The sequence below is a fragment of the Limulus polyphemus genome, unplaced genomic scaffold (assembly GCF_000517525.1).
Source record: "Limulus polyphemus unplaced genomic scaffold, Limulus_polyphemus-2.1.2 Scaffold3029, whole genome shotgun sequence".
Classification (NCBI taxonomy): domain Eukaryota; kingdom Metazoa; phylum Arthropoda; class Merostomata; order Xiphosura; family Limulidae; genus Limulus; species Limulus polyphemus.
In genome coordinates, this window is record NW_013668639.1 from 49,616 (window position 1) to 67,151 (window position 17,536).

General features: G+C 32.5%; 1 protein-coding gene and 1 long non-coding RNA gene across 2 annotated transcripts in view; one reads left to right on the forward strand and one right to left on the reverse strand.

Annotated features, from left to right (window-relative positions):
- LOC106468501 (collagen alpha-5(IV) chain-like) overlaps nucleotides 1-17,536 on the forward strand; it is a 53,842-nt gene that overhangs the window by 15,437 nt on the left and 20,869 nt on the right. The window contains exons 10-17 of the mRNA XM_022396836.1: nucleotides 881-988; nucleotides 4,357-4,455; nucleotides 5,100-5,180; nucleotides 8,470-8,604; nucleotides 9,511-9,627; nucleotides 11,945-12,076; nucleotides 14,382-14,439; nucleotides 15,065-15,189. Coding sequence (XP_022252544.1) covers nucleotides 881-988; nucleotides 4,357-4,455; nucleotides 5,100-5,180; nucleotides 8,470-8,604; nucleotides 9,511-9,627; nucleotides 11,945-12,076; nucleotides 14,382-14,439; nucleotides 15,065-15,189 — 855 coding nt within the window. The remainder of the gene's footprint in view (nucleotides 1-880; nucleotides 989-4,356; nucleotides 4,456-5,099; nucleotides 5,181-8,469; nucleotides 8,605-9,510; nucleotides 9,628-11,944; nucleotides 12,077-14,381; nucleotides 14,440-15,064; nucleotides 15,190-17,536) is intronic.
- On the reverse strand, nucleotides 824-14,449 carry LOC111088035. Its single transcript, XR_002612658.1, has 3 exons — nucleotides 14,375-14,449; nucleotides 8,437-8,557; nucleotides 824-973 (listed from the first exon to the last, which is right to left on the reverse strand). It is a non-coding gene; the product is annotated as an uncharacterized LOC111088035 (long non-coding RNA).

Here is a 17,536-nt window from a genome sequence, read left to right on the forward strand (position 1 = left end):
CTAGGTGAGTTTCAACCATTGCCACAACATGCATGTTAATGAGACAGAAGGTACCTCACCACACTAGGTGAGTTTCAACCATTGCCACAACATGCATGTTAAGGAGTCAGAGAATGTGTGTCACTGTGTCATGAATTTGGGACATTGCCAAAGATGCAAATTGAGACAGAGATAAAATCCTCATTTTGTTTATTTTTAACTACAGGGTTAAAGGATTAACTATGATCTAAATTTTAATGGGGAATGGCTTTGACTTTTGTCTCTTTGTTTTTGGATGCTGATTTTTAATATTTGGGAGAGAATTCCTCTAATTAAATCTACTCACACTAGTTATCACATAACACTTTGATAAAGTGTTTTTAACAACGCTATAATTTTTAATATATTAACACCAAGCTGATTAAATTACCACTAGAGTTTAATCTTGAAGCATCACATTTGTTCTAGTGAAATATATGTTCTAGGTTTCTCTGCGTGTAAATAAAGATCTGATTGTTATTTGTGAGCTCCTTTAGTTGTTTTTATTGTTTTTCAATATATGTCTGAAATATTCACTTGTCTAGCCAGTTTCTCAAATCTAAGCTAAGAGCTATAAAAATAGTCAGTTGTGTGTGTGTTAATATTTTTATTTATAAGAAGTCACAAATGATAAAAGAAAATTAAAGGAATTACATCAATTAATAGGAAATTACTTTAAGAAACTGTATTCAAAATGTGTTGTATAATTAAAAGGGAATGGCATAGCATACAATATATTTTATTCTACAACAGAAAACATGTTTTATATTTTAAAATCGTTAATATACCACACAACTATATATAATGAAGAAATTAAAGTTTTTATTCGATCTGCTGAACAATTCAGGTTTTCTTATCTTAGGGTTATTATGGAGAACCTGGAGGAAAAGGAGAACAAGGAGTTCCTGGATCTGATGGAACACCAGGACTTGAAGGTCCACCAGGAAATAGAGGGCTGAAAGGAGAAAAGGTCAAATAAAAATTTATATGGTTACAAAGGAAACCTCTTTAAATTTATATGGTTACAAAGGAAACCTCTTTAAATTTATATGGTTACAAAGGAAACATCTTTAAATTTATATGGTTACAAAGGAAACCTCTTTAAATTTATATGGTTACAAAGGAAACCTCTTTAAATTTATATGGTTACAAAGGAAACCTCTTTAAATTTATATGGTTACAAAGGAAACCTCTTTAAATTTATATGGTTACAAAGGAAACCTCTTAAAGTTACAACTTAGGTTTTCAAAACTAGATTTATAGTAAAATTTTAAAAACTAACATACACACACACACACATGCAGATATACACAATTGTGTATCTCTTATTAGTTGAAATATGACATAAACACAAAAACAACACTTCTAAAGGATTGCCACTTTTCAAACCTCTTGTCAAGAAGTTGCTAAATACTCTACCAATAAAAACTCAACCACAAATACAAGTAAAAGAGCATAGGACAAGGGGTTTCATCAGTTTGTTTCATCCAAAGTTTGTAATAACCATCAATAACATATATATATACTCATTATTAATATTTTTGTTTGTAAGAAACCACATAGGATAAACAAATTATAGAAATTACATCAGTTAACAAAATGGCTGAAATAAATCGTATTAAAAATGTATTATAAAAAAAAAGAAATGATGAGCATACCATGTATTTCATTCTACAGCAGGAAACGTGTTTTATATTTTAAAATCATTGATTTATGTAATCAGACAGTTTGTTAACTGTATAAGATATTCACTGGTGTATCCATTAATAGTTAGCCTATGCAATATAAGAACAGAAGGATTCAGAAAGAGTGGTTACAGACTACTTGAAGTGACAGATAACTTAAAAATTATAATAGATTTTCTTGTCTGTATATTACAAAGTCCAACAGCTCAGGGTGAGAATAAGCCATAACTCGGCAAAGAGAAATTATTTTCACTTCTTCTTTTAAAATATATTTACCTTACAGAACCGTCACTAAGTGTAACACTGAGAACTAAATGATACGAAGCACCATTGACTTTGTGTTTGGTTCTATATATTATAGTAAAGAAGCACTTGGCCTTAAATTTACATAATCACAATATATTGATAAATCTAATCTCTATCAATGAGCTAAATTAAACTTGTTAATAATGTTACCAATAAATATTTGTAACACTAGGTGTTAAATGATCTTTTACCAATTTGTCATTATTGTTCTCTTGATAAAATAAATTTTATATTCTCATAACACCCAGACAGTTCGTCATCAAAGAGATGATTAAAACAGCACATATTAATTATAAAGACTTGCACACACACACACATAATCAGTGATGTGTTTTTCCTGTTGACGTGAGCTCCCAAATCGCCAGTAAGTTAGCTTTCAAGGGATTCCCGAGAAAAGGTGGAATTTGTATATTATAGAAATCAGAAAAATGTGAAAGGCTATTCAAAGCCGTTTGCTATATTTTATCTACGTTTTTTTAAATAACCATTTTTGTACATATTACAGAATATAACATTGCACTGTGTTTGGAGACACATAAAATTTAACTTTTCAAAAATATTTCTTAAACGTCAACAGATGTTTCATTTGTGATTATGGGAGTCATCTTCTGTTCATCAGTATGATTCCTTAAATAGACAAAGAAATGTCTCTTAACTGTCCAGAGGCCTTGCACAAATAAAGAGTCAATACTGCATATCAGTACGATAACTACATAAGAGAGAGACCAGATGCTCAAACATCTAAATAATCTCGAACAAAAGATTTAATAATTTGCCAGTAAGTATTCTATGTAGTGAAGATATACTATGTAAAGATCTATTATATGATACATCGATACATCTCTTCTCTTACAGAAGTATCACATGTCACTAAAAGATTTTATGAAGTGTTTCAAACAATTAAATCTCTGGTTATGCCAAGGCCTAAGTTAAATAGAAACCTGTGTCCCCATTATTCACTGCACAATAATTAAACATGTTTAAAGACACATTTACATATAAAACACCATTATAATTTCATTTTCTGACTCATAATCACAGGAAATCTGAGAATCTGTTGTGTGTTCTGTATGACTAGTTTGTGCTAAACCTTAAAAAAAAAATGGAGTAATTTCTTGAACGGGTGAAGTCAACTGTATAATAATTAAGTCACTGATGGGTTTAAAGAGATGAGGAAAATTAACAATAAGGAAAGTATTATTAATTTAAGACATCATGGAAGACAACTTGAATTGCTCCATTAATTATCATTGTTTTTTTTTACAAGCCTCGAGGATAGAACACCGACCTGTTCTATCACATTGGCTGTATAATTACAGAACGTGCCACTGATCACCATTTTATTTTTGACATATGATGTACATTTAAAATCTGCATGAGTGGGTAATATAGTCACTTTAGATACAAACATGTTCATTTATAGTATGCACGAAAAGGTGTTACACTCACTTTATATTGAAACGTGTATGTCTAAAGTTTGAATGAGAAGGTGTTACTGTTGATTTAAATAGAAATATGTACATTTAAAATCTGCATGAGTGGGTAATATAGTCACTTTAGGTACAAACATGTTCATTTATAGTATGCACGAAAAGGTGTTACACTCACTTTATATTGAAACGTGTATGTCTAAAGTTTGAATGAGAAGGTGTTACTGTTGATTTAAATAGAAATATGTACATTTAAAGTTTTGCATGAGGAGCCACAGTGTGTCCTTTAGATATAAGTGTGTACATCTAAAATTTGCACTTTCAACAGAGACAAGTACATCTAAACGTTGCTCAAGAGGTATTACAGTCACTTTAGATTGAAACGTGTATGTCTAAATTTTGAATGACAAGGTGTTACTGTTGATTTAAATAGAAATATGTACATTTAAAGTTTTGCATGAGGAACCACAGAGACAAGTACATCTAAACGTTGCTCAAGAGGTATTACAGTCACTTTAGATAGAAGAGCACATGTCTAAAGATTATTTAACTCGTAGTCAACTAAAAACCTTATAACAGAAGTTTGAGTGGAGACACTACAGTTCAAACTCCTAAACACATGAGAATGTGTTGTATATGAAAAAAAAAGAATTACACATATAAGTACTATTTATACATTTAAGGGTGAAGATCTTTCATGTAAATTACAATGAAATAAATGTTTTAGTAATCTCCTGGTCATACATCTGGTTCATTCATTTAAAGAATCTTTAACTCTTACAGATATATTATTTTTTTAATATATAAAAAGTGATTTGTCAGACAAAATTCCTATATAGTAGTGTAGTAGTAATAATTAACTATCAAAATCCAGTTTAAATTCCTGTTTTATATATATATATGCTCATTTTTTATAGGGAGATATAGGTCCACCAGGAATTGGTCTTCCTGGACCACCTGGACCTAGTTTATCTGTAGAAGAGTTGGAATCCATTGTTGGCCCAATGGGGCCAAAGGTTTGTATGTCTTAATAACCTTCTACTTTATTTTTTGTTGTTTATAGATAAATAATAAGTATAAGAATATGTGACTTGTTTCTGTGTAAAAATATTCAGCCTTTTTCTTGTAGAGGACATTTCTGAGAAGAGACTCTCGAGATCCATGTTTGTTTCTGTGTTCATTATTTTTCATTCATCTCAAGCCCCCCAGTGGCACAGCGGTATGTCTGCGGATTTACAACGCTAGAAACTGGGTTTCGATACCCATGGTGGGCAGAGCACAGATAGCCCATTGTGTAGCTTTGTGCTTAACTTCAAACAAACAAACATTCATCTCAAAACTGTACATATAAAATTTTTTCCAAGACTTTAGTTACAAGAGTTAATATCCATCACTAATTATGGAATAACATAGTTTTCTGTGGTTACATGAACTTTATAGTTCAGGTAAGGGGGTGTGACATCTTAGGAGTTTAATACTTATGTTTTGTTGAGAAATTGTATATAACTAATCACAAGAATCTCGCAAGACAAAATAAAGAAGTTTTAGAGATTGTAAATAGGTAACCTGGTGGTAAGCTATATGTTTTAATAAAATATGAAAAAAATGAGTTGAAATTCTCAGGTGACCAAAGTTAAATATTTGGATCTTTTGTTATTAGGGTGATAAAGGAGAGCGAGGAGAAATTGGTGAGCCTGGATCTCCTGGGAAAGCTGGACTTCCTGGATTATTTGGACTAAAGGTATCCATAGACAGTTGACATACTTTGGCTTTAGTTTTGCCAGTCTAGAGACCTATCACATTGTTTAGACATCTGCTCTGACACTCAAGTGTTTTGAGACATGCTCCACCAACTGAGCTAACAGCTAGGACTCAATTCCCAAACAGGAATCCATCATCCCAATTGTTAAAAACCCTGATACATGCTTCATCAACTGAGCCACCAGCTAGGACTCAATTCCCAAACAGAAATCCCTCATTCTGATGGTAATTAATCCTGAGACATGCTCCACCAACTGAGCTAAAAGCTAGAACTCAATTCCCCAACAGGAATCCCTCATCCTAATTGTTAATAACCCTGAGACATGCTTCATCAACTGAGCCAACAGCTAGGACTCAATTCCCAAACAGAAATTCCTCATTCTGATTGTAATTAATCCTGAGACATGCTCCACCAACTGAGCCACCAGCTAGGACTCAATTCCCAAACAGAAATCCCTCATTCTGATGGTAATTAATCCTGAGACATGCTCCACCAACTGAGCTACCAGCTAGGACTCAATTCCCAAACAGAAAGCCCTCATCTTGATTGTTTAGCTAATCTCCTCCACTGAATCGAAGCTTTTTATTGAGCTTATAACACAATTCATTATCCTCAAGCTACTAACACACACAAGGTGGCATCTCAAGTCTGTCAACACAATCATCTCTGAGGCAAGCATGTTCACAAATGATTGATTTACAGTTTATTCAGATTAGAAATTGTTTACCCACCAGGTATCAGTGTAACATATTAGAATGTTTAGAAACGTGCCTACCTTGTGCTTTATAACTCAAAATTCTTGGTATTTAAGATTGATGGCAACTGAACTCGGCTATTAATATGTGTCAGGTTTTTATAGGGCTGTGGATTTTTTACAGTAGGTGTCTGTAACTAGTTGGTGATAAATTTCAACAATAAATGGACAGCACACTCTCCACTTGTTTTAAAATAATATATTCAAAACAAGTCAAACGTATGTACAAAAATTCTTTGCACTATGGAATATCACAGTTATATCTAAAATTCTAAATAATTCTCTTTTCTTGTCAAAAGTCCACTTGGGCTAATTCGATTACTTTAGAATTCAACCGACAAGACAAATTATTTTTTCTACTTTTGTTTCTTACTTCACAATCTGCGATAAATTCACTTACGTTACCCTGTATCCAGAGCTTTAATTGATTGTCTCCTTTCCATCAAACTCCACACAGGTGAGTTCAGTTACTTTAAAACACCTTTTGACAAGACAGATTATTATTCTTTATCTCTGTTGTTACAAATACCACTGTGAAACTCACTTTAGATATTGCCCCTTATGACTAAACTAACAATCATGCAGTCTAACTTCACTTTCACTAACTTAACTCTTTCTAACTTCCTGTAACCGCTTGTATTTATAACAAGTGACAGAAAAATCTAGAACTATCTAGCCCTCTAGTACCAACAACGTTATAATGAGAAAAACTTGGAAGCTATGAGTAAGATTATGTCAGCGATATTACAAAAGCCTAGTACAACAATCAAACTGCATACACAATGTACAACTCGTACAGAGTTGCGTAAAGAAACTTGTCACAACTATCGCTTTTAAAATAATTAATTTTACCCCTTGTTATGAAAACTAAATTATCATTAAATATTAAATCACTAACTCATTAAATAAACTAAATAATAACTCATAAGTTAAAAAGTCTTGTATATAATATGCAAGAAGATGCAAGTCCCAAGCATATATCTCTCGTCCTGACAATTATACCACCTAAAATAAACTCCCTATTTATTTACCTAGTTGTTCATACCTTTTTTTTTTACAACTGCATCTTCACCCATCAAGTTTAATCAAGTTATTAAAACAATAAATGTTGTAAAATCTTAAGGAATTTAGAAATTTTGGCACTTTTAATTGCTGATATTATGCAGAACTTCATTATGTAGTATTATATGTATTCAAGCAAATAACTTTGGATTTGTTGTCATCAGTCATAGTCATCAAACAATTGCTTTGCATATTACGCAAGGCCCAGCATGGCCAGGTGGTTACGTGGTTTGAATCCCTGTCACACCAAACATGCTCGCCCTTTCAGCTGTGGGGTGTTATAATGTGATGGTCAATCCCACTATTTGTTGGTAAAAGAGTAGCCCAAGAGTTGGTGGTGGGTGGTGATGACTAGCTGCCTTCCCTCTAGTCTTACACTGGTAAATTAGGGACAGCTAGCGCAGATAGCCCTCGTGTAGCTTTGAGCGAAATTTAAAAAACAAACAAACATATTACACAAAGTCAGAATCTGCATCTTAATGTTTGTCACTGCTCAGTCAATTATTTTGTTCAATTTCTGGAACTTATGATTGGCTCATACAAGTTATTCCAGGGGTAGGTAGTATTAATTTGTGTTCCATGTCAAGGTTTTGCATGTTTCAGACTTAATTCAGCTTTTCTTTGTTTGCTGCACATTCAAGAACATTTAACTATTACTGAAGAAAATAACTAATCAGTCTGATTTAAACTCTTTTCATGAAACATTCATTGTATGATAGTGTTACGAGCTGACTCTCGAACTTAAGTATGCTAAGTTTCATGTGTAAATATAATTATGCTTCATAAGATTTGAAAATTACTTCTATTTCCTCAATTAAAGTTGAATTTTATTTTGAAAAACTGAAACTCACTGTTTTGCTTATAATACTAGAAATGTTTAGCTCATAAAGGGTTTCATAACTCATCAAGTTATGAACTGTTTATTTAGACATTGCTTTAACCCTTTCATTGTGGTTGGAACATATATTTCCCAGTGCTCCCACCCACTGACTGTGACTGGGAGAAATGTTTCCGATTATCATTTAAAATTGCCACACATGACGTATGAGAGTAAAATGACTTGATAATTATTTATTGGCATCCCACCTAATGTTTCTCTCAATGTTTTCCACTCAGCCACAATGTGAAGGGGTGGGAGCACTGGGAAATATACATCCCAGCTCCAGTTAACGGATTAATCTCTCTTTATTATATGTATATCTATATTTGTGTGAACATTAATGATATTTTTTTCTGGCCATGTCTTTTTCTTGCTATTTCATCACTTACTTTCATAAATTAATTTTATTGAAAAGGGTGCTAGCTATTTTTTTTCATTTTTGTTATGTGTGGGTGTACAACATTGTTGTCCTAATTATTTATATTTATGGTATGAGTTGAAAAACATGGAAAGAACTTTCATTGTAATTATGTTCAAACCATTCTGATCTCAAGATATTTCATCTTTTTCAGGGTGAACCAGGTCCAAGAGGATATCCTGGAGAGCCTGGACCAGTGGGTCTCAGTGGAGAACCCGGTCTTGAAGGGCCTCCTGGACCTCCTGGAATAGCCAAAGTTGTAACAGTGGATGGTGTAGTCAAAGTGATTGTGAGTGGGAAATAGTCGTAATCTAAAGTTCAGAAAAACTAGGACTTCTATATTTTGGAATTCAAAGAATATAATAGCTAGATATCTTTAATTTTTATATAAATAATATCATATACATGTAAGAAAAATACACTTGCTAACAATGTAACATAGGATGTATAGTAAATATCTCAGAGGCACAAAGATTAAAATCAGCACTGCATGAATCAATGATGATGTAAAAGTACACAACTTTCTGGTAAATTTTAATGAACATCTTCAATCACATAATCTGTAAGAACATGAACATAAGATCAGATGGAAGGTCCCCCAGTGGCTCAGCAGTAAATCTGAAGGCTTGTAACACTAAAAACTGTGTTTGAAGCCTGTGCAGGTCACAGTACAGATAACCTGTTGTGTGGCTTCGTGCTTAATAACAAATAAACAAATTTATCAGGTGTATATCGTCAACTGGCTGTAGGACTTCGCTTTAGGTTTCTTTATGAATCTATTAAACCCTGAAGTATTGATAAACAGTGTATTGATAGCCTTGATAACGAATTAACCATGTGTCTTAAGTGCGAAAACCTACTAAAGTGTAAAATTAAGAGGCAAAATTAAAGGATTTTATAATTTTAGGCTGGAGTCATGCACCTACTGTAAGTTAACAAATAAAAAAGGAGTTAGGTGATAGTGACAAGTTGAAGTTGATAACTAGAACGAAGAGTTTAAACTAATGTTGTTTCACTGATTGTTCTTACTGTCCAACTCTGAATTCCTATCGTTTACAAAATGACAAGAATAATAACTATAATAGGGTAGACCTTAAGTGCTAATCTTGATGGTTAAAATTTAGTCCCTTTTTTTGGGCTCACAATAACTGAAAATAAAATAATTAACAAAATGAAATATTTTCTTATCAATTAGGGGGAAAAGGGTGATAGAGGGAAACGTGGTCGGCGTGGGAAAAGAGGAAAACGTGGCCCTCGAGGTCCACCAGGAAAACAAGGACCAAAAGGAGAAATAGGATTTCCTGGATTTCCTGTAAGTTGATATTAGATTATGAGTATACTTGTTTTTTTTTCATTTTCAAAGAGTAGTTACTGACAATTTTATCAAATTTTATATTGTTTTTCCATTAATAGATAAACTAGCATAGCCTCATTTAATTGGTGAATATTGCTTAATGTTCTCACTTTATTGAGCTGTATATTAGCTAGTGTGGCTTCGCTTCATTGGTGAATAGATTGCATGGTGGGTTGATTACAGTATATTTTAATTATTTTTAGTATGTAAGTCAGAAAAGCTATGTGACAATGAATATTCATTGGTGAATAGATTGCATGGTGGGTTGATTACAGTATATTTTAATTATTTTTAGTATGTAAGTCAGAAAAGCTATGTGACAATGACAGCCAATATAAAGTCTCGGTGGAATGTATCAGAATTACAAATTACATTTTGATACTGTTTAGCATTTTGTAGATAGTGATGACAACGAAACTCGATCTATTTTGGGAAGAGTATGTACCAGCATTTTGTGATGCAGAATTTCATATATTCAGGTAACGATAATGTGTTGTGATTGAGGATTTAAGACTTCCCAGATGAGAATATCTATTGTATTTAATAACTAGCCTTGGCAATCAAAGGAATAGGGATCAACTTGAGGCACCAGGACCATCCAGAAAGAGACCTGCAACAAGTCATATACCAAAGGTGATAAAAAAAGTGCAGTGTCTTGTAACAGATGGGTATCTATGAGCACAAAATCAGTGGCAAAAACTTTCCACATGCCCTTGCCAAACAGTAGCATTACTATCAAAAAAGAGTCTAATTTGAGAAAAGTGAATCAAATCGCATACACAAGTTATCAGACTGGGGAAATGGGTGATGGGAATTATAATCCACATACAGTAGCTGGATTGTGGGAGGCCTGCAGGGAGAAGTGGTGTTATTTTGACACGAGAGCCTTATGATTTAATCTTTTACAATGGAAACTACACAGCAGGTCTATTTTCAAGATGCATGGTCATCAGAGCATGACTGGACATGATGACATGGGCTTTAATGACGCTATGAGACTCCAAAATAATTTTGATATATAATGTCATCAATCTTTGTATTACCTTGGACAATAGACTTGTATGGCTTTACTAAACCTTATAATAGTATGGTTTACTATGAATATAAGTTACTTTAAAATCTTATATGGAAATAAATTAGAGTAATTTTTAGAACTAGCAAGATATTTACATTGTGTTCTACATGAATATTCTACTTCCTAGGTTCTGACAGAATCAACTTGTAAGAGAGAGAGAGAGCATTATTTGTGCAAAGGAAATACTCAACACAGACTAGGAGTTCATGGGGTACTGAACGAAGAATATGCCTCTGCTGATTAGTCAGTGAACAATGCTATATAGGGAATATTGTCCAATCAGCATTATGGTGTCCAAGATGGTGTCAGAGGTGTTCCATGGAATTTATATCTGGACCTTTTGCTAGCCAAACTGTAGTTTATATTATTTCTTGTTCAAGATAGTCTGTCAAACTTCTGGCAGTATAATCCTACCTTAGGGAAAATTCTATCAAAATTATACTTATATTTGAAAGGTCATACAAATATGGCACCATCAGTTTCTAGTCCAGTGGAAAATCTGTCTTTCAGAAGCATAGTATGATTTGTAAATTTATTTATGCTGCTACCTCCAACAGAAATGGTCATATTCAGCATTGTTGTGTGGAGTGTGTTACTCAGTGTGTGTTTCTGGCTCTCCAGAGACAAATTCATCAATCATTGGTAGAGACATGAATCTTTGGTTGATCTGTGAAGACTACAGGTGCCTATTGCTATTACTATCGCTTCTTGTGGTTGTGACAAAATTCAAAATGAGTTGTGCAGTGTCATTCCGAAGTCTATATTGAGACTATAGGCCATGTAATGGTGATTTCTGATTGACATGTTTGTAGATAGCACTAATTATCTGGTGTAGTTTACCTACTCAGCAGTGTTGTAGTTGTCTCTAAGCAGTTCCAACTATGGTCTTCATCAAAATGAGCTGCTACTTGTATTTCTTTAGGCTTGATTTCCAGTATTTGAATATTACTGCCTACTACAAGTGGATAATGCCATCACTTAATTATATGGAATATATAAAACTGAGGAAAAAAAAACAACCACAGATTAAATAATCATCAAAAGAACAAATAGTTCAGAGCTAAAGAGAAAATGAAAGATCTGTCTTTTCAGGCCAAATACTGTATGGAACTGCAGTCAAGTGTATTTTTTTAGACTGTATTAAATGTTTGTACCAGCAATTTTTAGAAAAGTTTTATAAAACAAAAAATTCTATTTCAGGGAAGACCTGGTTTACCTGGGCCTCCTGGACATAAAGGAGACCCTGGGTTTGGTCCAAAAGGAGATAAAGGAGAGATTGGACCACCTGGTCCACCAGGACCAGCAAGATATGTTGGAACATTTGGGGAAGATGTGAGTGCCTGTAATTTTGTCTTCCAAAATTTGTGTAACAGAGATGTATACATAAAAGACAGACATTTTAACCAGATTATAATGAAATAATTACCAAGAAACTTAATTTTAAAACTGTCACTCACTCATATTTATAATACATGCTGAATAATGAAGATGAAGATGGTTGAAAGTATGAAAAATAATTTATGTATATGACTCATGATGAAAACCCTATAACCCGAGTGCTTACGAAGGGTGGACCTTTCTTCTTCAGAGGCAAACTGTTTGTCCCTGAAGAAGAAAGGTCCACCTTTCGAAAAGCACTGGGGGTTATAGGGTTTTTATTGATTTCCCTCAAGACTTCTTGAACCTACGTGTTTTTCTAACATCATGAATGTATATGACTCATCTAATGTTTTGTTCTGTCCTCATAATCAGAATCTAAAAACAAAATATATTGATATATAAGTACAGATAATGTAAAATCTTAATATTTGGGAGGGAGCAGTATAAAAAATTAACACACATAAACTGTCAAGTAAACTGAATACAATCAAAACATTAATTTTAGTGAACAATAATGCAACATAAAAACTACAAACTGAAAATATATCCTAATACATCAATCACAATTTAGAATGCAGGAATTATAGTTTGATGGTTGTTATTATTATGTGTGTTAACTTGCTTGTCGAGCCATGATCATGTTAGTTACAAGATTCCAAATAACATTTGAGTCAAACATACAGCAATCTAAACAAAAATACCATCAATATTGGAATTAATTCCTCTAATTACCAGCTGCTATAATTTCCTATAGGTTTTATATAGAAAATGAGTGACTTCCAATTATTTTGGCGAATTATTTATACTGAGCATTGTGATAGAATTACTGAATATATGATGTAATAAGTGGATTCTACCAGTAGTGAATAGTTGGTAATTTGATAGTTAATGTCCATACATTAACTTAAATATATTATGATTAAATTCAAAACGATTTTAAATAGAGATAAGTTCATCGACCTGTCTAAACGTGTCTACTAATGCAGATCATGATTGTCCATGATAGATTAGCTATAGATCTAAGTATCTAATTCTGAATCTCAAACTAATGTAAAATGTTACAGTTGCTATGTTGTTATATCCAGAACTTTTGTTTATTTGTAATTAAGCACAAAGCTACACAATGGGCCATCTGTGTTCTGCCCACCACTGGTATCGAAACCCGGATTCTAGCATTGTAAGTCCGCAGACATACCGCCGTGCCACTGGGGGGCTATCCAGAACTAATCAAACTTGTTGTTTGACCATATAATCACATTGTTTGATCGAAGGAAATTATGGTCAATTCTTAAGAGCATTTGTTTAATTATAATTATTTAATCATAAGATATTTCTTGAGAGTGAAAATTTCAGAATTTGTATTATAATCCTGCCGCTTTTTTATTTGTTTAATCTTACAGTCTACATTTTTTGTTAGATTTTTTATAAATTTAATATCCTATTGTGTTAGCAAAACAGTTATCAGTATCAGGTTTCTGAAACTTTATTTTTATGCTATTTTCCAAATTATTAGAACAGCTATTATCACTTTTACATTTAAAATAAAGTAATTAACATCTTTCAAAAAATTAAATGTACATAAGAATAAATGTTATCAAAATTTGAGTGAAAAATCAGGTACATACAATAAAAACATTAATATTAGTGACAAAGGCAGCAATGTAAGAAATAGAAACTATAAATAAATACTAATACATTATCTTGTTGGAGTTGGGAAAAAAACTGACTAATGAATACAATAAAAACATTAATATTAGTGACAAAGGCAGCAATGTAAGAAATAGAAACTATAAATAAATACTAATACATTATCTTGTTGGAGTTGGGAAAAAAACTGACTAATGAATACAATAAAAACATTAATATTAGTGACGAAGGCAACATAAGAAATACAAACTGAAAATAAATACTAATACATTATCTTGTAGGAGTTTGGAAAAAAAATTGAATAATGAATACAATAAAAACATTAATATTAGTGACAAAGGCAACGTAAGAAATACACACTGAAAATAAATACTAATACATTATATTGTAAGAGTAGGGAAAAAACTGACGAATGAATACAATAAAAACATTAATATTAGTGATGAAGGCAGCAATGTAAGAAATACAAACTGAAAATAAATACTAATACATTTACATTGTTTAGCTGTAAAATATATAACTAATAGTTCAGACAGTTTAAGGTTAGACATATTGGTATGCATGATTAAAATATCAGTGAATAATCAACTTTGTAAACATCACCTTGCAGGACTTTGGAAACGGAATCGGATTTGAGGACAACAGTCTAGCTGTGAAATATATTCCAGGTAATTCCATCCTCTTTGGTCTAAATATAAAAAGTGATTTATTATTCCTCAGTGACACCAGATGTCACTGTAAAATTGTTTTAACGACATTATTCCAGGTAATTCCATCCTTATTGATCTAAATATAAAAAGTGATTTATTATTCCTCAGTGACACCAGATGTCACTGTAAAATTGTTTTAACGACATTGCTGCATATTATAAAGATGTTTATTAAGATAATGAATTGATTATTTATGTAAATTTTATTCAATGTTTGAAGTTTGGGAAACTTCTTTCATACTTTGTTTTTTTGTGTCGTTATATACATGAACTTGGATTTCTGAACTTGTATTAAAAGTGTTTCAAGTGACTTTATCAATCAAACAGAGCCCGTCATAGGTATTTAAAAATTTCTAGTTGCTTCTCACAATTTTAAGAGAGTTTTATATTTTAAGAACTTTAACAATTCTAGCTTTTCTTTTATAGACTTTCTAAGCTCAAAAGTATAACACTGAGAGATGTTTAGGGGAAATGTCAAGTGTTTTTTTTTATATTATTAAAGATGTACATCATTATAAAAGTCCCGTTAGAAGTTGGAAACATTTTACTATGGTATGAGTGTTTAATCTTGTACACATTTATAGGGCCAAAAGGAGATAAGGGAGAAAAAGGTATGCCTGGTCCAGGCGGTCCAGAGGGACCATCTGGATCTCCTGGACTTATAGGTCAAAGAGGACTTCCAGGAATTTCTGGAGCAGATGGACAAAAAGTATGGGTTTATTTTTTATATCGATAAATTAATCCAGATATGCTTGAAGAACCCATGAAAAATACTAAAACTTAGTAATTTATGAACATTTTCAAAATCATGGGTGCAAAACGGAGAAAGCCATTTGCTCATTTGAAGCTTTATGGGATATGTTTTGAAATGGTTTTTTTCAGTTTTAAGAGTTGGGGGTGGGTAAGTATTTGTTACATAGGTAAACATGAAGTATCAGAGAATAGGGATCACTGAATAAATTTCTAATTGTTTAATCACTCGGATAGACTTGCACCAAGGCTTTAGCTATGAATATATATGGGTTAATTATATGGGTATACTGTAAATTATATAACTTTATGAAAATGTAAGTTTAAGTAATAGTAATCTTGAATTTTTTTTTTTGATCATTTTTGAGGACTTACAACATTGTATTGAACAAATTAACTCAATTTATTGAAGGTATACCATAAGCTGTAAAAAGTTAATTTTAGTAGGTTCCACAAATAAATTCAAGTGGCTAAAAACATTTGCAATATTGATTGCCCACCTAGCTTAGTTTCACTCAGCTGTTCTAGTTTTAATTACATGAACTCCTAGGGGGTTCTTCTTTTGACTTGAGCTTACAACAGTAACCTATCTCACAAATTAAGCCTTAACCTAACCTAATCTATCTCACTAATTAAACCTTAATAAGGACAAAGTTATAACATAGTATGTTGTTCAGGTATACTGATATTCAGCAGAAAAGTCAAAAGTTTTTCCCAAATTATATTTTCAGAATTGTTAAACAAAGAATAAGTTGAACGTGGACAGTAAAGGAAAAGAAGCCAACACAAATGTACTTTTAAAACACACATGAACGTGGACAGTAAAGGAAAAGAAGCCAACACAAGTGTACTTTTAAAACACACATGAACGTGGACAGTAAAGGAAAAGAAGCCAACACAAATGTACTTTTAAAACACACATGAACGTGGAGAGTAAAAGAAAAGAAGCCAACACAAGTGTACTTTTAAACACACAATTTTTTATTAAGAAACACATTGTTCTGTTTGTAAAACTGACCAGGCTTTTTCTTGTGTGTTGTCTTACTACTGGGGTTGAGAAAATCAAGAGGGCAAAGCCAAGAGACAGAACGTCGAAAATATCTGATTTAAATACCCTGGCAAAACAATATCAGGTATCCTACAAGTACATAGGTTATATGCTTTAACCAGTGGTCTGCATGCAACTTTAAGCCAAGCCAGTTAGTTCTACAGGTTTTTGTATTGTCTGTTTGAATAGGCTACCTTTCATAAGGCTTAAGAACAAAGGTTACAGTATATAGCTTTTACCTGTGTAGGAGGATTAACACACTTTTAAAGCCTTAATTGAGACACCTGGTCAATGAAAGTGTCATAACTACATGCATATGTTACAATGAAATTTAGAAAAAATAAATTTTTTGTACCTGAATAAAGTTCTATTCTTTAGTAATACCAGTTATAGAAGGACAACATTTATAACTGTATCACTCGTTAAAACAGTAGCCTAACTTACTAATTTACCATTCCTGGGGAAATGGGTTAGCTCTTTGGTAGAGCTCTGGGTTTTGGAGCTTGTGAGCCGGCTTCGAACCTATGTGATACCACAAAACGTTCCCTACACTTTAAGCTGTGGGTACATTAGACTGACAGTCAATACCTCAGCATGAATGTTGGATAATAGGATGCTGCTGACTGGCTTCCCTCCTTACGGTCAGTCGTTCAAAATTAGGGATAGCTTCAGCATAAGTACAAATGTGTACCATTAACAAATAAATCTTACTTTGCATATAAAATAAAAAAAATCTTTAAATTAGATGTGCAGTCAAAAATATTTAATGTTGAAGTTTTTCAATCAATTTCTTTTTTTGCTGTCTTGCAATTTTATGCTGTCTCTCAAACAGTACAAAAACAAATGATTTACAATGAACAATTTTAGATCTTGTTTGTGTATGTAAATACTACTCCAGATACAATGATTAAAAAGAGTGTTTTTACTAAACATAATGTTCAGATGTAGGTTATATAAAAGCTAGCGTGTGCCACATCGCGCCTTTTTTCTCGAAATAGGAGGAGTCATAAAAGCCAAAATGCATTTATCCAGATATAATATTTCAATTAATGTCTGCCCATTACGATTTTAGTGACAGGAGTGCAAGGGTGCCATGGAACCTAACAAGTGTAGTGAGTGTTGATATAATAAGTCTAAAGTAAAGACGTAGTGTGGGATCACCTAGCCTAGAGCCAAGTGCATAAAATTTATCATAAAAAAAGTAAAAATATCGATTCAATTTTAAACTTAAATCGTTTCTGAATTAAGCTGTTTTCTG